Below are 20,000 nucleotides of genomic sequence, written 5' to 3' on the forward strand. Positions count from 1 at the left end.
CCCATTGCATTTTTGGCCAGTGCCGAAAAATTCGTTCCAAATGGAAATTTCTCTTGCCGTCTCCTTATGCTACTCCTTACAATGCGCCGTAAACGTTTTCACTCTCGCAAATAGCCAACAGTAAATAATCCGAAATCCTAATTTGTGATCGATGACCAAGTTATTTATGAGTAAATTTTGTTCAAGGGGGACCACGTCTTAAACTTACCTGTTGTTTATCTTGTTGAGCCATTAACTGGTTATTTGTCTCTGTTTGAATGTCTAACTTCTCCAAGGTTGCCTAAATTAAAAAACGCTTAAGATTAATACAAGTATTAAAATTTTCCTTACCGAAGTTTACTCGGGGAGTTATGTCAAAGTCATCTTGTAAAAGCGCAGCCTTCTCTTACGCATTTTTTTTTCTCGAATCAAGTAGCTGAAGTGAAATGACTAAACGCTTGTTGTAGCAATAGTTGAATACGAAATTATGTATCTATTGGTGATGATGAAGCCGTACATATTCACCAGGAAAAAACCGCTAACGAGAAGATCCTATAAAATTATTCTATAAGTTCGTTCGCTTCATTAATTTTAAATTAATCCAATCAGCTGGGTCGCGGTCGGCTGGTCTTTAAATTTAACACCCCGCTTATTATCCTTATCCTCCTCTAAAAGTATTATTGTAAGTAGAATCCTGATCCAAGTTTGTTTTCCTTTCATGGGCGTATTAAATTGTCAAGACTGCACTACGAAAAGGGGTTGTTCATTTGTTCCAGCGAACCTGCAGTTCCTGTCCCAAGTCCTTGAGGCGCTGTCTTTCAGACTGTAACATGCTCTCATATTCATCAATCTTGTGGTTCTTGAACTCTAGCTCATCTCTCAAAGTTTCTACATCGGCCTAAAATAAAACCAACTCCACTAGATCAAAAGAAATATCTCTCTCCTTAATCTTACTCAAATATTATAAAAGCATATAGAGAAGAATCGTGCATCACATCTCTCAAAAGGAATGTTGGGTTTGTGGGTAAGAATCTTTTTAGCCTTTGCGTTTGTTTCATGTTTCGTTTACTTTGATTTACATCAATTTCCTAAATTCTTATCCCTTAATTCTCACACAACTCATCTCAATTCACCAATTATTTAACATCCCTCAAATAGCTGAACACCCCGTCTCAAATGGACTTTTGATGCCGTCACGCACAACTGAGGTCACAGGGTTCGTACTCTTTTAAGCTCTTCAAATTCCATGACTTTCCATGACTTTTTCCATGGCCTTTTCTAGCTTTCTATGACCTTAAGTTTAGCTGCCAAGTAAGAAAATTTTAAAAACTCTATTTGTCTTAAGATATTTTCTGACATAACTCAGTTCAAATTTGAATGAATTAACGACCTCTGTTCGCCAAACGTCCGATTGTTTGATAGAAACTCGTCTTTGTTTCACTTTATCCTTGCTTTGACAACTGCAATGATTTATAATTATAATTTTCCATGACTTTCCATGACCGACCACAAAATTCCATGACTTTCCAGGCCTGGAAAATGAAATTCTCAAATTCCATGACTTTCCAGGTTTTCCATGACCCGTACGAACCCTGAGGTCACCTCTCACCTGCAAATGCTGGTTCATTTCCAGATTGGTTTCCATTTCTGTCTGTTGGTTGTAATTCTCTATTTCCAGCCTTGTTAGCTGAAACAGACACACACGAAACATTCAATTAAAAGAGAAAATCGATCAGAGTAAAGCACTTAAAAAAAAATCAAGCAAGCACCGGAGCAATAGCGCCAGATTTAAATGCGCAAGACGTAGAAAGGAAATGAGAACTCCCAGAGGAACTTGCGCTCCCTCTTGACCGAGCGCTTGCTACACCGGGAAAAGGTAATCATTCTAGTCACAAGTTTTAACTTGAAAACGTCATGAAGTTGGAGACAAGCAAGAATTTGCAATATTCTCAAAAGCTTCTGGTGAAAAAAGTTAGCGCTCGACGCGTAAAAGAGTTGGCAAACCGTGGACGGCAATAAACGAGCCGTGCACAAAATAGATCTCCTACCTTACTCTCCAGAGAAGCAAGCCTCCTTCCTGACTCAATACTTTCCATGTCTCTTTCTTTCTTCAAAGAGTCCACTTGCCTTTCAGAAGCTTGTAACAAGCATTTCAAGTCGTCCACTTCGCTTCGGAGTACTAAACAACAAAGAAATCGAAACAAGAGTTAGACAGGCAGTGACCTTAAGCTGAATGGATTACAGAATCTAGGGAGAATGGACCATTGGGTCATTTGTATAGAGACCTCAGGACTCGGTTGTTCCAATGGTGAATAGCGCTATTCATCGCATCAAACACAAGCAGAAAACGATTAGCTTTTAACACTAGATATAAAAACAACAACTAAGAAATGAAAATCAACCATTAAGGCTTTATGGTTTACGGTTACCCGGAACGTAAAGATGGGATTTCAAGTGAATACCCCGAGCAATAGACCAATTTCGATATATTAAAATTCAGTCCTATACAATGGGCATAAACTCGAGGCTCCGAGGAATAAATGTAAGGATTTGTAGGAGTGTATTCCTCAGAGCATCGAGATGATGCCCTTTGTTTAGGACTGAATTTTAAAATATCGAAATTGGTCTATTCCTTGGATGAGTCTCTCCAAATTTACTTAAATGGGAAATCTAGGCAAAGGTATCCCAACTCTTTTTTTTAGAATGGAAGGAAGATTAACACTAACTTCTTCTATTTAATTCACACGAGTGTCCGATACTCAATTTCGTTTTTTTTTTTTTTTTCAATTGGAAAACGGTTGCCTCTCAAACTCCTTTAGACAAAGTCTTTGAAAACCACAATGATATATTAACATCCCATCCCCAGGATGTTTTCTACAGGCGAGTCGAAACATGCTAGACGTCAAAGAAATGCGACTCACCAGTCAACTCGCCCCGAGCCTCCTTCAGTTTGTCCGCTAGACCCAAGTTTTTCATGTTCAGCTCGGTCTCGGTGGCAGCATGTTTTTCACGCTCACTACTGAGGACCTGTAATGATGTCAACAAAGTAAAAAACAATACACAGGACCACCCTGGAAATGCACATCTAGCTATGGCATTTGCTTTAATCTTTTTTTGAACGCTGAGATGCGAGCTGTCGAGCGTGTGCTCCTTTGGGAAATGATCCTTCCCAGAGGTCTTGCCTTGACGCGGTGATATACGTTAGTGGCAGATATGGATCCATCATTTTGAAAAGGGGACACTAACAGCGCGCGACATAATTTTTTTATATGGAGTGATGTCAAATAACTGCCAAGCCCACAAACTTTCCGAATCACGCAACATCCTGCCTGACAAGCTTTCTAGTTTTCTTCGCATCCGTCGCCTCCCGTGGGAACAAATCACTGAGCGGAAAATAACCTAAAAAAAGTGTAAAAAGCGAAACTAAACTAACCGTCGTCAGATGCTGTACTTGATGCTCGAGTTTATTGACGTTTTGATTCAGTCGTATTCTGGTTGCTTCTTCAGTCTGCAGCTGTTGAAGCTGGGCATTGTTCATTTCCTGAGAAAACAAAAACAATAGACAGTTGTTTCAACTGAGCTAACCTCCGCCTGTAAGACGCTGTGATTGGCTTCAAAATTCTTTGGCCACACTTTCATCCTATGAGATGCAACAGAAAAGCTAATTGACTTGCTTCGATGCGTTTTTGCGCACTAAGTGCCATCTTCAAAGATATGCTTCAAGGTTTCATTGGCTGAGCAATTTTCATCAACCCTCTGATCCCATAAGAACAATTCTTGAAAAAACAATGATGCCAAATTAGGGCCAACCGGGGGCTAAGATACGGTAATTTGTTTGCTTTACGAATATCGAGAATCTCTCCACGAAAATTAAATGTCGTCTCTTCACACCTGTTGCCTTTTTAGCTCTTCCAAGAGCGATTCACAATAAAATTCTTCATCGTCCATCTCATCTGAATCGAAATTAAAGAATGGTTCATCCATCTCGCTGTCCGATCCAACTTGTTCATAACTGTCCCTTCTTATTAGCCCATTTGGCGGCTTGGGTTTCTCGTCGGGTGTTCCGATGACCGGAGAAGAAGAAGAAGCCAGTTTGGATCTCCGTCTTGTGGCTGGTGATCGCTTTGGAGTGCTGGCCGCAGTATGAGGACTGAGTCGGTTGGGTTGGATCAACTTCCGAGGTGATGTGAGACTCTATAAAGAAACCACACCCTCAAATAAGAATAATAGTTCCACAACACAGAATATAACATTATTAATATATTCCTCATAAGGGGAACCAATTGTTTCAACTTATGCCCGCAAAGTTTTTGAACAGTTGCAGATTTCAATGGTGCAAATTTTATTTTCGGCTTTCTAAGTTCTCAAGCTTAAACCTCTTTTCTAGCCTAGTTTGAGCATGAAATCGTCACTTGGGGTATCTTCCCACTAGAGCCTCACTATCAGTTCTTTCAAATGACAAACGAAGAGAGAGCTTTCCTCCCTTGCTTGGAAGGCAATTGGAAAGCTACAATCGGAATCCTTGACAAATTAATTGGGACACGCACGCAATTTTCGTGCAATTACCTTAACCTATGTTGCAGGTGAAAAAAGTTCTTCCCTTCCACCTCCCCAACCCCCCCCCTCCCTCCCCAATTCAATGTTGAATGTCACATTCAAACGTTCATAATGTTGAGAGGGGGGGGCAAAGGTAAAAGTTCGTCAGGAAAGAGAGTTTTGTACGGTAGTGTCCCAAAGTAATTTGTGCTGGATTGTACATAAGACAGTGTATTCAAACAGTTTAACTTGTACCTTTATGGTTTGCATGTGGATATCATTTAACGTCGTCCGTTCGACTGCTGTTTTCAACTGATGGGCTTCGAGTGCTCTCTGGCAAAATTAATAAAGCAATATTAAATTCAAAAAGTCTCGCCGCTTCACTCCTTATTAAAGCGCCACCTTTTATGGCCTAAAATGCGTTGCCTGATTAAATACGCCGAAGGTAGTTGCAATAAAAAGGTATACGCAGGGGGTGATGCAACGCGAGATTGACAAAAAAAACCGTTATTACCTCCAGTTCGGCGTTGGCTTTCCTTAGAGATAAAACTTCAGCGTCAAAATCGATGCTCTTCTTTCTAAAACTCTCCTCCTGTCCCACTAGTTTCTCTTTCATCTGCTGCAAACCTTCGCGAGTTTCCGTAAGTTCCTCGCGAGTCTGTTAACAAGAAGGGTTAGAGATACTATAGTCGATTTGGACTTTGTATTAAGTAGTAAGTAACAAGAAATAAACAAATAAGTCAACTGTGATGCAGTATCACTGGGAAGTGCTAAAATGTTTTAACTGTGTTATAAGAAATGTTTCGAAAAAGATTTACGGCAAAAGTGGTAGAGTGGTTGAAGATATATGTAGCCGGCTACTTCGTCAATAAAAACACAAAAGAGGACATGCAGTACAAATCTAACCATCTTGCCCTCACGCACGGTCATATGTAACATATGTAGTAGTTGCAAAAAACTGGCCAGCAGAAGGGGACCAATGGCCAGTCTTCACAAGTTGTACTAATCAATCGGAACACGAATCAGAAAAGTACGGATCGGATCAGTTTCTAGGCTATCATCATTTCGATTCTCATTCAGCTCAGTATTGTCGCAGTAGCAAGAAGACACGAAAAGTGCAGCAATAAAAATACAACAGAACGAGCATTGTGACTGTGCGGATTAGTTCTTCGCTTTTCCTTTTTTTAAATTGTAAGCGAAGGAGTATTTGATTCAGTACTTGAAACTCCGATTCCGTCAACCTAATTTAGTCTCCATTATTTGATCTTCACGAAATCGTAAACGCTCGTAAGACATGGCGTGCGACTCGCCTCTGCCGCTAGTTTAAGAGCCAGCTTGTTCAGGCAGTTCATTTTAAGAGTCAAGTTTAAGACCTCCATCAGAATGAATCCCTAAGGTGGCTGACGCTTAAAATCTCAGCGTTTGAATACTTCTTTTTTGACTAGTTTTAAAGACGTCCACTCATATTGCCCTATGCATTTGGTGATATCGCTTACCGATTCAAGCTGGGCTTGCAGCTGTGCTCGTTCCAGCTTAAACTTTTCAAGTTCGGCGTTTGATGCCTCTAAGTTCAACAACGAGTTAGACAAACTTCTTTCAAGTTCTGTAAGACAAACACAAATGCTTCAAAAGATGTACTTGAACACAACAAACTTGGCTTTTGGGGGTAAAAATAAACTCACACATAACACGGGATTTAACCCGCGATTTCCGTGGGAGAGGCGGCGGGTTATAATTTCTGGGCGCTGAAATGGTATAAAACGACGACTCTAAATAATTGGGGGGGGGGGGGGGGAAGAAGAGAAAACCGGTTTTGGAGATGGACTTTAAATCGTACGTGTGCACATCACTAACCCTTGTTTCATACAAACATTCACGTGTGTTCGCCAATTTTCACCACTGACACAAGCCTTTCTCGAGGACTTCGTCATCACTTGTGTCCACAAATGTCATTTAATGTCCCTCTACTTACTCAGAATGAAACATAAACAGTTAAGGTGGCTCCAACCTTAAAACAACCCTCACCGTCAATGCTAACCGTATTGTTATAAAATAGGTAATGGCAAGAGTCCATTAGCCAAGAGGAAGAATTTGGTATCAGCTTTGTCTCCATCAGCGTCAGAAAAGTGTCTATTTTTAAACCACATTCCGCGGGAAAATAAACAATAGACCAACTCGGCTGACTCAATGTCGTACCCAACTCATAACTCCCGGGGTTAAGATTCTATGTGTATTGTATTTGTATAAGGGTGCATTTCTGAACGTAGAGGGACCTGGACAATGTGGTGGTGTTGTTGCCATAAATATACTTCCTGAATGCTTAAAACAAAACAAAACTTACCGCTGCCCTGAGGTGACTGCAACAGCTCTCGCAATTGCCTCTCCAACTGTAGCGAGTATCTATGACTCTTCGCAAGGTCTTGAGCGTAATTCATTCCGTCTTCTTCCTTGGAGCGAATGTACTTCAACTCAGCTTTAAAAAAACACAAACAGGATGAAATTTCAAGTGACGAACAAGTTGATTATTAGAGCCTTGAAAATCAACACTGGGCCAGAAAATGTTACTGAAGGTGTATTACAGAGTGATTTTATCACTGTGGACAACAACGGCCAGGCCCTACCGCTCATCTGGGATAAACCAATCAGTATTGAAGAGTATAAAAATGTGAGAGGATGTTCGTATTACCACATGTCACCAGTGAATACACACACACTGTTTAGGAGTGTACAAAACTCTTGGGCGTATGCTAACCTCGGAAATGTCTTATAAGCTGGGTATTGAATTAACCAGGGGATAAAGTTATCAGGCGAGCTTTGAACAAGACTGAGTGCAAGAAAAACAAACTTTCAAGACATCCTCGCATGTGACACAGCAAGTGACTTAAGCCGAGCGTCATCAGTAAATTTGCTTTCACCTCTAAGCTCCAAATTTTCCATAGCGAATCTCGTGACATCAGGGTGGTGTTCGATTTTGTCTTTAAGAACAGAAATTTCCTCTTTGAGAAGTTGCTGCAAACAGAAAAGACAAACGTAACGGGCTGATTGAATTGATTGTGATAAGAGAACAAATTCTGTTCAAAAATTGAGGGACGGTGGGAGTTGCAAACAAGTGAGTTTTTGCTTACCATTTCTCTATCTTTGTCATCTTCCTGAGTATCGGAACCTTCTTTTTCACGTTGGCGTAGTCTCTCTAGTCTTGAAATGGTGCTTTCTCGGAACTTTAAGATCATCTTCGTGGACTATGTGTACAAAATAACCGGCAAAAAAACAAAATTAGAGAAGGTGAAAGACTGTCGCTGTCCTTCTTGAATCAACTAGTGCTCCAGCGCAGGACGAATAGACACTTATAAATAAAAATCACTACAGTCAACTCTCCGCTAAAGGACACTTTCGTAAGCGGACAGAACTACTTACAGACACTTTTTTTCCAATTCCCCCATTTTACCTTCCAGTCAAACTCTGTATTTACACATTCCCGTAAGCGGACACTCTCTCGTAAACGGACGCAGACATTTTTGAAAATTAAAATTGGAGTTTGCTTTTGTTTACGCTCTCTCTTAAGCGGACATCCTACGTATAATAATTGACTCTTGGCAAATAAATTTGTCTTTAATTTGCGATACAAACAAAACTATGATCTTTGACAGAGCAAAAGAACAGTGGGGTCGGTTTAGTCAAATCTCCATTTGTCAGCGGGAAAGCAAGCTGTCCGTTGGTTTGACATGAACAAGAGTCCAATATGTATTTGAAGTGTCACGTTATGGGAATAATTATCGTAAGAGGGCAGCTCTACTAACGGACACTTTTTTCCGGGCAACCCTAAAACCTGGAATCCGGAATCCGGAATCCGGAATCACAGGTCATTGTTTTACCAATACAGAGAGTAAAAACTATCCTAAACATTCATAAAAGCTAACCTTAGGCCTAAAAAAACGTTTTTAGGCCTAGGGTTAGCTTTTATGAGTGTTTAGGATAGTTTTTACTCTCTGTATTGGTAAAACAATGACTTGTGATTCCGGATTCCGGATTCCAGGTTTTAGGGTTGCCCCTTTTTTCCAATTCCCGATGGTGTCCGCTCACAAGAGATAATCAAATATTTACGCATCAGCGCTGAATTTACTAACCTGTAAAAACTTCTCTTTTTTACTGCACAACTCTTCGAGCTTCTGAACTTTTTCAATCAAGCACTGTCAAGAAAAGCAAGCAAAACATTAGTCAAAGGCCAAAAGATGAACAATGAACAGTCAGTGAAAAGAAACCGTACCAAAATGATGCCCACTACGCCTGCATGCAACGGTCATACAAGCAAGTTTCCTTAGTGCAATACCTGTTTTTCCTGTTCTGCACGGTCCCTGGCTGCGGTAGAAGCCACCATCATCTGTTTCCACTCGCGATACTGTTGATTTAGATCAACCCCTGAATTGTTGTTGTTGCTGTTGTTGTTGTTATCACTAGTGGTATCAGCAACAGCACACCCTTCACCACGGGTTGACGAATTCTTGCGCGCCGCTTCTGTTGACTCTGTTTTGGACAGTGACAGAAATTACACGCATAATTATCACCAAATAATTCATGTTAGTATAATGACATAGGTGATTACTGATAATTCTCTGCGCTGATTGGTTGTACTTTTTTCAAAATGTCCGCAAGCCGTTTTGTCGAGGTGACAAGACGAAGAAATTGATTGTTTCAAAGAAAATGCCTGTATTATTTTTCAAATAACCACCAGGTATGTATTAAATTATAAAACAATTATTCACCTCGCCCTCAGCGAATAATAATTGTAGTTTAGTATAAACACACAGGTGATTATACAAAATCGCGCGCTCTCATTGGCTCGCTATCTCGGATTATAAGCCGATAATCACCTCGACGGACAAAATGGCTGCCAGTAGTCGTTTTGCCACTGTAAGTGAAGATGATTTGGCGTTGAATTGTTTTTCTTTTCTCTTTTTTGAAATAATCACCTGTGTACTTATACTAAAACAATTATTCGCCTCAGGCTCAGTGATTATCGGTGAATATTCACCTGTTAAATTATTCAATTGTTAAATATACTCACTCAGTGATCTTGGTGTTTCAAGCAATCTGATTGGTTCGTTATCTCGGAGTAATTGAGCATTATTCACTCCCTACGGAGTGAATAATGCTTGATCCAAACAAAACAAAATGGCCGGCGTAAACTCGCCAGCATTTATGAATCGGAAATATTGAGAATACAAGATGATGCTGTGCTACATGTACAGAAGAAAAAGAAGGCCACAAAATTTGACCTGAAAGTTTTCAAAGGTAAGAGAAGAGTTCATACTTTTGCCAACCAGATAATTATTGCTGAAAATTGAACAATCTTCACGCCAACAATTTACACGTCACTCACTCGGAGCACTTCTCTCTTGTAGGGCTAGTCGCCCACCAAAACGAATTTCTTAGTGAAATCGAGGAATTAAAAAAATGTTTAAGAAGTTCCACATGGTTGCAAGGAAACAAGACGGGTCATTTTACAACAAACTAACGCTCACGTCAATTAGAGCCACCATTTCATGTGGATCCTTTACCAACTGCACTTTCAATTTCCATTTCAAATGAACCTCAAAAACTTTGATGGAACGGTGAAAATGTTTTAACAAGCAGACTTTCGATTTAGATTGCTGATTTAAGCGGTGCTAAATGACCACTTTGCTGTTTGTGACGAGGATTTTAACGAAGGTTATTTAGATTTGCCATGTTTGAAGCTTCCGTAAACACTTTCGCGCATGCTTTGTGCCGCTTGCACGTTTTCCACGCATGAATTGAGATGCCAATTAAATCGACTTTGGATGGTTTTTTCTGCAATTGTTGTTGAGATCACTTCGTGAGTATATACTAACACAATTATTCTTTTCAATCTCAGTGAAAAGTGGCAGAATATTTACCTCGCCGCTTTGCGGCTCGGTAAATAATCTACCACTAGTCACCTCGATTTCAAAGAATAATTGTTAATTAATTATTAAATTTTCGACCTTGGATATTGCGTTTCTAGCTTTGTGATTGGTTCACTCAATTTCAGTTATCAGCTCATTGCTGCGAAGTGAGAGCAGCGAGCGACCAGAAACATATTTTGGATTTGTGAGGTAGGACGAAATCTCGAATTGACCAATTTTTCCCAGAATGCATTGCGACATTCACCAGCTTTTACCAGAATTCATTGCATTTGATTCTTATTTTTAGAAAATGTACATGAATCAGTAGAAACAGAATGTTCCGTAACGTTACTATCTGTTAGATGCACTAGTATTCCGTATGACCTAATATGGAAACTGATTGAGTCAAGTGTTGCCAAGCTGAAAAATGTGAGTGGGAAGCAAAACTTCCCAGGGCAAAACATCTGACACGTTCAGAATCTGATAAAAATTTAATGAAACAAGAAATTATTATTCCATTCACGCTTGTTGGATATGAGACTGGTTACAGCCAACATTTAAAAAATTTTTAATTGTCCTATTTATAGGATATATAGGAGGATTTCTTAAAATATAGGCTCTTTTATAGGATCAGAAGATAATGACCTTGAAGTGTTTAATTCTTGTTCAGAGCTGGGGTCTTTTTAGTTTAAAAATTTCCTTATTCGGATGTAACGTGGCTCGGGCATTTTCCCGCGTGTGCAGATTGGAACTTATTTTTGTCCATATTTGGGCATAAAATTGGTGTCGTAAAATCCCCAGCTTTGTTCCAAGGAAAAGAGTTACAAGGTCACATGCTTCTGATAGGATCCTACACAAATTGAAGGATAAATAGGAAATATTGGAGGTCTGGGAGGCCTGTAAACTCTATCGAAGTTTACCTTGTCTGGTAATTTGTTTAGGGATACCAGCTGAAAAGAAAACAAAAGTAGAGGTCAAGTAAGTATGGTATCTTTTATGCATTTCAGATCTGTGTTCTGTAATTAGAGTTTTTCAAGTCAGCAGCTGATTTAAAAATCACCTTTAAATCACATGAAGCTTTGTAAAATAAGCACGCCATTATTTTAGAAAATCACCTCTGGCTTGTTCCAGTTCCTCTCTAAGTCTCTTTATCTCAGCTTGAAGAGCTGTTATGCTTCCGGTGGCATCCTCATTAACCACAGCCTAATGATTAGGAAAGTAAAGAAAACGTTTATCTTTCAAAGAACTCCATACCTTACTGAAAAAGGGAGAGAAAGGTACATTAATTTCTTGTTGCTCAATCTCACCTTGTTCTTGATCATCTTTGCTCTCTTTGCAAAGTTAAGAGTGGACAGTGTCTCGCCAAAACATCTAAAATCAAAGGATAATATTCTGTAAACAAATGCATTTGCATTCAATACAACTTTTTCTCACAGACAGTATCCAGTCGTTTGATGCTGAATTGTTCCATACCTGGCCTCAGTTGTTTAAAAGGTGGATAACACTATCCAACGGATAAATCAGGTATCACTAGACATTTTTTCATTTTTGATCATAAGGGCAGTCATTAGTTATGCACAAGCCTATGTAAATCCCCCCCCCCCCCCCCCCCCCCCCCCAACCAGAAAAAGGCGAGGTCATTAGCAGGACAAACCCAGTGTATAGTACGACATTCAAAACTACCCTGGTACAGTGTATGCAGGGTCTTGGACAGGATTTGCTATTCAGTATTTCTCTTTTGGAGGACTGGAGTCTAGAACTGTGTCACCAAGACTGGGACCAAACCAGACACAGACAGAAAGAAATGTGAGTTTAAATCATTGCTTGTTAATCTGGTTTTGCCTACATTTTGCTTGCGATCCAAAAATACATTAGAGTCACTGAATGGAAAACCATGCTGATTGTTTTATTTTGTTAATAGTGATATTTTAGACAAAATTTGTGTATCCTTTTGCTGGTAGACGGGCACAAGCAGGGGCATTGGAATGGAAATATTGCCCTCGGGGGCAGGAAAATTAGCTCAGTTTCTCTTGTCCTTTTGTCCAAATCCCCTCCTTTTCCTGGGTTGGGGAGGGGTGGGGGTGATTTACATTGACTGGTGCATTACTTACTGATGAGGAACTTACTTTGCAGAAGGATGTACATTAGCTATGAGATAGGTTTTGGCATTTCCACCCAAAGAGTCCTGCACAAGACAAAGTAAATAATAACAGTAAATGTTAGATTCATGCACTTAACCTATATCATTTACTTAAAGGTACATGTTTTGGACCTTAGCACTATCTTCCAGAAAATCACTCTTCTCATGTTAAGACTGTGAGCACTCTCTTTTGCTGGAAAATCCGCCGAGAGAACATGATATGCAAGGGGCGAAGCCTTGAGCCATGAGCAGCGCAAGAATCGCTACTCGCAGCTCACGGCTTTGCCCCTTGCATATCACATTCTCTCAGCAGATTTTCGAGCAAAAGATAGACTGCTCGCAGTCTACTCATGTGTACTTCACATCTACATTTCAGCCAATGCAAGTTTTTAGAGTATCATGCAAATTGTTTCCAAAATCAAAACTATCTCCATGAACTAACATAATAATCCTCATGAAAAAAATGCTTGGTTTGTTAACTGTAACATTATAGTTTCAACTCTTAAGTTAGCTTTTGTCCTTTCACGAAAAAAAAAATGCTACTGAATATTTAAACCTAAGTACTCACCCTTAGGAGAAAGGTCAGCTTGGAGTCTCTGTAGTGAACATGCCTGGTTTTTCCATGGGTAATATCAACAAGTGCCATTATCACATTGCCCAAAGCTGAGAGTGATTTGTTTATACTACTTGCCTCCTGTGGGAGAAACAACAGGCAAGGCAAATGTTAGCATCTAAATTCTAAAGGAAGTAGGAACCTTTTGTGCGAAAAGACAATAAAGAACTGTACAGGATAAATCAATATCTGTTGGATCTAGCGCAATTGGTTTCGCCATGACTTATCCACTGGATAGTGATTTATCTGGTGGATAGCGCTACCCATTGTTTGAACAATTGGGGCCTATTATTACCAACAAAACAATAATAATAATTATTATTTACTTGACCGTGATAGCCGACATATTTCACACAGTTACAGATACAACACTAAAAGCAAATCCATTACAAATCACGGATCATTAAAATCATCAGCTTTGGTCTGGTTTTAGGATTATATTTTGACAGTTGAAATATATGTTGAAACATACTGTCAAACCAGTAAAATGGATTGTCAATGTTTGACAAAAGAGAAATGAAAAGGAAGAAGTAACAGAATGAACAAATATCAAGAATTCCTGGTAGCAAGAATGTTAAACATAAAATGAATCCTCTAGATAAAAAAAAATTTGATGATAGTTTACCTTTAGTCGCACGCCCTCAGCATGAGTATCCTTTTGCCTCTCAGACCCTGCCAAGTCCACAAGGTGAAGTCGAGACACTTTAATGCTAGCCATACCAGCTTTGCGCTCCTTTGATTCTAAAGTTACAGTAAAAACAGCATGGCTGCGGCTGCTTTCTCTGTTCATGGATGTGGAAGCAACTCTTCTGTTCAACCATCCTGAGTTGAGCACCTGCCATAGATACATGTACCTTGACTTGTGTTTATTACAATTAACTAATGTTGGGTTTTAGATTCCTTTTTAGTTCAAACCAAAAGCCATTGGCAGAGTGTCATCAGTCAGAAACTACATCAACAAATGTAAAAAATTGTTCACAACACAACATTAATTTTTATTACAAGCACAAGTCAACACTAGCGATCCAGAACACCTCCAAGATTATTACAGTAGATGCAACCGCAAATTTCTAGATAACCGGGTTTCAATCAGGATGTTCCTCTTTTAAACACAGTTTCTTGAGATCTTAAAATTTTGTTTCTCATCCACAATGGTACACTCTCAATTCACTAAAGTTCGGGGTAACGTTAAATCTGTACTTTATATGTGGCTAAATGTAATTTAGGCAAGGTTAACTTCGAGCCAATGCTGCCCATTTTTGCTCATGACCTGTACGGCACCCTTAAAATAGCCCACTTTCGATATGTGAAAATTCAGTCCTAAACAAAAGGCATCATTTCGAGGCTCTGGGAAATAAATATCAGGATTTGTAAGAGTTTATTCCCCAGAGCCTCGAGATGATGCCTTCTGTTAAGAACTGAATTTCAATGTATCGAAAGTGGGCTATTTGCAGGGGCTTTCACGAAAAGCTTTCCCTTCTAGTGATTGTTAAAGATCAGTGCCTTTGTGTACGAATCTTTGGAGGTAAGTACATGTATTTCCACTGGACCAGTTCAGTGTAAAGGTGTCTATTAGCAGATGCCACTGGGGTGGTTCCCACTTGCAGGGTTGCCATGGTTACCTCCCTGCTGGACCTGGACCTTCCCTCCTAACTTTTGAGGCATTATTTCCCAAGCTCATCAATTGGCAATGGGTTTTTAACACTATAATTTGATATCTTTGAAGATAACAAGCCTCTGCAGCCAAACTCTTCACTCTGCCTAAGATTCTATTGATGGTGAACTACAACTAGTTAAATCAACATGTACATTCTGTAAAGAGCCTGTTTATTGAAGAGAATATATGAAAGTCCTATTCAAACTACAGATACACAGACAGTGTAGGAAACAATAATTTTCTTTCAAAAAGGACATTACAGTTAATGATTTACAGCTTAAGCAGTTGTTGTAAACAAGACTGGAAAATGCAGGCTTGAATACTTGAAAGGCCCTTTTACCTCAAATCAACCGCGCCTCCCAACTCTGCGACCCAGGTTCAACCCTGGCCTCGGGTCACATGTGGGCCGAGTTTCAGTTGGTCTCAATCTGACTCTGAGGGATTTTCTCCAGGTTTTCCTCCCTCATCAAAATAGACTCTCAGTCAGTTACATCAGGTACCCTCGATAGGGATAACCTCTGGTATCCTTCCCTTTCATTGAGTTAAATGAACAAAGTTATTATTATTATTTATTATTATTATTATTATTATTATTATTATTATTATTACTATTACTATTATTATTACTATTACTATTATTATTACTATTACTATTACTATAACAGGGCTCGAAATTGCGACCAATACGGTCGCATTTGCGACTAAATTTTTCCCTTTGCGACTAAAATATCTGGAGAAGTCGCAAATTTGCGACTTGTTGTCACCTTCGTTCTTTCAAAACGAAAGGGTTAGTAGTTGCCACTTTGCTGCTACTTTTGCTAAAATAAACAAATAAATAAATAAATGACAAAATTATTTTGTTTCTCGCTGTGAATTTTCTCTGAAGGTAGCGTAATTGTATAGTAATTTAGCTGCGATGTTACGTGCACAGCTCCATTCCTTCGATCATTCGCCATTTTCAGCAGTTTCTTTACACACAAGTACTGCGGGCTCATATTTTTATGCTAAGCCGCTGACAACACAATGCAGCGCGGCGATTTTGCGACTAAAATTTGCGAAATTGCGACTAAATTTTCGTATCTTATCGCAAAATGCGACTGGATTTTTTCGTTAATTTCGAGCCCTGTATTATTATTATTATTATTATTATCATTATCATTATCATTATTATTATTATTATTACAAATAAATTGACCAACTCCCAAATGGCTTGATAGCTCAGTGGTAGAGCAAGTGCAGTACAATCGCACAGTCACGGGTTGAAGTCCTGATCAATCCTGGATTTTTGAACAGGCTTCTATGCAAGCTGTTTCATTAACTGTAATGATCTTTCTTTAAGAAAATGAGGGTTCATTGCTATTATATACCCTATAGGCATCTCTGGCACTGGCAACATCTCTTTCAAGCAGCCCATCCACAAACACTCCTTTCTTAATGTCTTCTCGTAGCGAAAGTCCAGTAGATGCAGGATCCAGTAGGTCAAATATCTGTTCATTGTAGATCTCAAGGAAAGAGCAGCGACAAAGAAACTCCACATGTTCACCATGCTAAAAAAAACAGATGTCAAGTGTACAGTGTAGTCGGTAAGCACCAGTAATAAACATTAAACATGTATCCCACCAGTGCTGGAAATAACAGTCGGTCATCAGACATTGTCCGACCAAATTTTGAAAATGTCGGGCCAATTTCACATTATGATCAGACATGATGACTGAACATCTCATTATCACATCTTGAGTTCTCTTCTTCAAGGTGTTGTCAGTCAATAAATTATGTCCCGTCCAATTTGGCAAATGTCCGACCAAAAGGAAGATTTGAAAGGACATATGTCCTGTGGATAAAGAAATTATTTCCAGCACTAATGGGACGGTACTTTTGACAACAAACTTGGGCTTCAATAAGGTCTCCCTTATTGCTTTGCCCACACCCTCAATCTTCACCACCCACTAACAACATTGATGGCAAAGCGGGACCAACAACTTTGAATGGGGAAAGAGGGGACACACATTCACTCTGCCAAATTTTACCAGCAGTGATTCATACTGAGGAAGACTAATATTTTTTCATAATCTGAGAGCACAGCTTCAAGCCAACAGTTCTAGCTTTAGCTTCCTAGTTACCACCAAACCAGCTTGTCTACACCAGTCCCCAAAGTAACTCAGATAGTACCGTGAAAGTCCATGTATAAGCAGCACCTTTTTTCAAAAAATTCAAATAAAAGATGTGGGTGCGGCTTATCTACGGAAACATCTCCAAACCATGAAATATTTTCTTTCAGCATTTAATTCAAGGTTAAGAAATCACACTACAAATAACATTATACCACGTTTTACCAGTAGTCTTAAAAACAGAGGGAAGATATGATCAGGTCGGTTTTCCATATTTGGGAATCACATTGCAACCCAGTCTCCATGCTCTACCAGTAGGTAACGCTACCAAAGCCCTCAGCAATGTTATGTTTATAATCAGAATCATTTATTTGTGGAATTTGCTTGGCTGCCGTCTCGCCTACCATATAGCTTTTTTCATCGTTTAATCTCCAGCAAGAAAGTAAGGATGAATCACCTTGTGATAAGTTAGGCGCTCGTTCGGGCTACTCATTCAGAAACTTGGTCGCCCGCGCTCGCAAGTAAGGCGCCCCAGGCAACCGGGCGACTGTTAGGCAGCAACCTTGCGTCAATGGGGAACCCTTGGAAGTCAATGGGTTAAAATGCCAGTTCCCATTAGCTCACCTGCTTGTGATGAGTTTAAAATCCATTAAATCCTTAGAGTGCATCATAGATTTTAATCTGATTACCACCACACAAATTAATGCCAGAAGTGCATCTAAAGTGGTCAGTTATTTTGAAGATATCTTCTCACACAACTGGGAGCCAAGCAAACCGACCATGCAGACCATGCAACCAAAATGTAATACACACATCATAATCATAATAGACCTTATCGAAAAAACCGTGAACACAGTTTTCAAACTGAATGGAATGTGATAAACATCCTAAAAAAAGCTACAAAGCTGCAATGAAAAGACTCATAAGGGGCGGGTGGGTGGGAGGGGCAGGTCAAGCAATGGCAGATGGCAAAAAACAAACTGAGCCTCCAACAAACCATGTGACCTGAAGACCCCACACACACTGGACCCCATTCTCCCAGCTGTGTGAGAAAACCATTTTCTGCTTTATTTATTCCTCAGCCAACAGAAAAACTCACTTAATGCAAACAGATTTTACCCCTGAATAAATACCTTTTCCTGTTCTCTGTTCACCAGGCTGAATAAATATTCAAATGCACGTGGGATGACCCCTCGAAGCTGATGTGTGAAGCTCTCCTCCTCACCCTCAGCAGGCCCTAGTATAGACAAAAGAAAATAATCAGAACTACCCAAAATAGATAACAATAGATCAACATGGCAGGGGTCACCACACAACAGGAAAGAGGGGGAGGGAAAACAAAATTTAACTAATGGCAATGCAAATTACAATGGTTATGGTTAAGTAATCAAGAAGAAAATTTTAACTACTGCAGAAAATAAGGAATGGATAGCTAAAACACAATGCCTAAATCTAAAAAATCTGAAATCTGCCTAGAACTCTAAAAACTACATGTAAATTATTTAATCTATACTGTAAAACAAAATAATGTCCTTGTCCTGAGAGCAAAATACTGACTTTTAATGTTAATAAGATTTCACTTGAACTATTCTGAAATACATGTACATGTACACATATATTGAAAAGGAAGTGGTTGATAAAAAATAATGCTGTGTACAATGATTTGCAACTCACCAAGCATAGTAAATGTCTTTCCCGAACCAGTCTGTCCACTGAAAAAACAAAAGACCACAAAAAGTGCAAGCATGCAGACCAGTATCAGAAATGGATTTTTTTTCTTATGAAAGTTCTGGAAGAATTCAATGGCAATGTTTTGTTTTTTCAAGGTAATCCACAGCAGATGACTGAAGATTCTGTTGCAACTGGCTAAATTAGCCCTAACAGGCCTCGCTGAATGTAAAATAGTGTATGAATTATTACTTACTAAGCAAATATGGTTCCATTATAACCAGCAACACAGCCCTCTACAATTTTCTTGCCAACTGCTCCAAATACTTCTTCCTATTATTTTAATAAGGGAAATGAAAATTTTGAATTCCATGCCCAATTGTACTGTTTTTTTTTTGTTTTTTTTTCATCTTTTTTTCACTGAATGCACATAAGCCAAAAAGAAACAAAAAAATTGAAATACCTGAGTTGTGTTGATGTCTGCTACATGATCAAATGAAAAGTTTTTGGCATCAGGCTTCGAGTGCAATACAACTGTATTGCCCGATGTTACTTCCAAGCAAGGAGTCCTGTCAACGTCTGTTTCAAGATGCTTGCTTGGCGGCCTGACACGGACATACACCCTAATGTTATCACCTTCCCCACTAGAGAAAATAAAATACAAAAAGCAAAACAAATTGTCAAACTAAATTTCTCCCTTGTCAAGCCACCTGATCAAGGTTAACCAAAAGTAACTAAAATTGATATTTGCGTTGAACAATGATCATTCACAATGTTACTGGAACAGTGTTTGTATTTTGACATGGCAATGGAATGTTTCAATTTGCAGTATTTTGCAATGAACTAACAGTCAAATTAGTTAGATTCCTCTGGGACTACAAAAAACAAAGTTACAACAAAAAAATACTTTATCCTTTCACTGTAAAAATGAATGATGATTAAAATTTAAATTTTATACCCTTGATAGATTTTTTGATAATAGTTATTGATCATAAATTATGCCCTCGTCCGTCTGCATCAAAAAACCTGGCTTGATGTCTGCATTATCATAACTCTCCCTGGTTGGGCCCAAGACTACAACAGGCTGACCTGAATTTTAGATGCTATTCTACTTGAACAGACTAACAAAATTTAACACCTAAATTTCAAAGTAACATTTTCCAGACAAAAGACCTATTTCAGGAAACTCTTCTAATTCATGTACATGTACAAAAAGTAAAATAATCCTGTTAATGATAATCAAAAAAAATTATGGCTGAAGTATTAATGCTAGCCAATTACTTTTCATGGAGCATAATGCGAAGTACCAATCAAGCTAACGGAAAACTCTTGATTAACACCCTGACCCGATGTAAGCAATAACACATAAATTTCAAACATGTGCAAAAACCCCAATAAT

General features: G+C 39.0%; 2 protein-coding genes across 3 annotated transcripts in view; one reads left to right on the forward strand and one right to left on the reverse strand.

The window, feature by feature from the left end:
• The window catches only part of LOC138019578 (kinesin-like protein KIF15), a 55,954-nt gene that overhangs the window by 16,797 nt on the left and 19,157 nt on the right, over positions 1 to 20,000 (reverse strand). For both annotated transcript variants that reach the window (XM_068866432.1, XM_068866433.1), the window contains 26 exons: positions 19,065 to 19,245; positions 18,858 to 18,934; positions 18,608 to 18,645; positions 18,067 to 18,170; positions 16,193 to 16,372; positions 13,794 to 14,003; positions 13,124 to 13,249; positions 12,542 to 12,600; positions 11,723 to 11,786; positions 11,531 to 11,618; positions 11,336 to 11,365; positions 8,843 to 9,036; positions 8,640 to 8,702; positions 7,641 to 7,754; positions 7,431 to 7,524; positions 6,857 to 6,988; positions 6,012 to 6,118; positions 5,030 to 5,173; positions 4,771 to 4,848; positions 3,871 to 4,173; positions 3,413 to 3,520; positions 2,901 to 3,006; positions 2,028 to 2,158; positions 1,589 to 1,666; positions 761 to 877; positions 209 to 280 (listed from right to left, as the gene is read on the reverse strand). In XM_068866432.1, the coding sequence (XP_068722533.1) occupies positions 209 to 280; positions 761 to 877; positions 1,589 to 1,666; positions 2,028 to 2,158; positions 2,901 to 3,006; positions 3,413 to 3,520; positions 3,871 to 4,173; positions 4,771 to 4,848; positions 5,030 to 5,173; positions 6,012 to 6,118; positions 6,857 to 6,988; positions 7,431 to 7,524; positions 7,641 to 7,754; positions 8,640 to 8,702; positions 8,843 to 9,036; positions 11,336 to 11,365; positions 11,531 to 11,618; positions 11,723 to 11,786; positions 12,542 to 12,600; positions 13,124 to 13,249; positions 13,794 to 14,003; positions 16,193 to 16,372; positions 18,067 to 18,170; positions 18,608 to 18,645; positions 18,858 to 18,934; positions 19,065 to 19,245 (2,998 nt within the window). The remainder of the gene's footprint in view (positions 1 to 208; positions 281 to 760; positions 878 to 1,588; positions 1,667 to 2,027; positions 2,159 to 2,900; positions 3,007 to 3,412; positions 3,521 to 3,870; positions 4,174 to 4,770; positions 4,849 to 5,029; positions 5,174 to 6,011; positions 6,119 to 6,856; positions 6,989 to 7,430; positions 7,525 to 7,640; positions 7,755 to 8,639; positions 8,703 to 8,842; positions 9,037 to 11,335; positions 11,366 to 11,530; positions 11,619 to 11,722; positions 11,787 to 12,541; positions 12,601 to 13,123; positions 13,250 to 13,793; positions 14,004 to 16,192; positions 16,373 to 18,066; positions 18,171 to 18,607; positions 18,646 to 18,857; positions 18,935 to 19,064; positions 19,246 to 20,000) is intronic.
• Positions 1 to 20,000, forward strand: part of LOC138019581 (ornithine decarboxylase-like) — a 163,149-nt gene that overhangs the window by 7,758 nt on the left and 135,391 nt on the right. The gene's annotated exons all lie outside the window — the stretch shown is intronic.

This window comes from Montipora capricornis, chromosome 10 (assembly GCF_036669925.1).
Source record: "Montipora capricornis isolate CH-2021 chromosome 10, ASM3666992v2, whole genome shotgun sequence".
NCBI lineage: Eukaryota > Metazoa > Cnidaria > Anthozoa > Scleractinia > Acroporidae > Montipora > Montipora capricornis.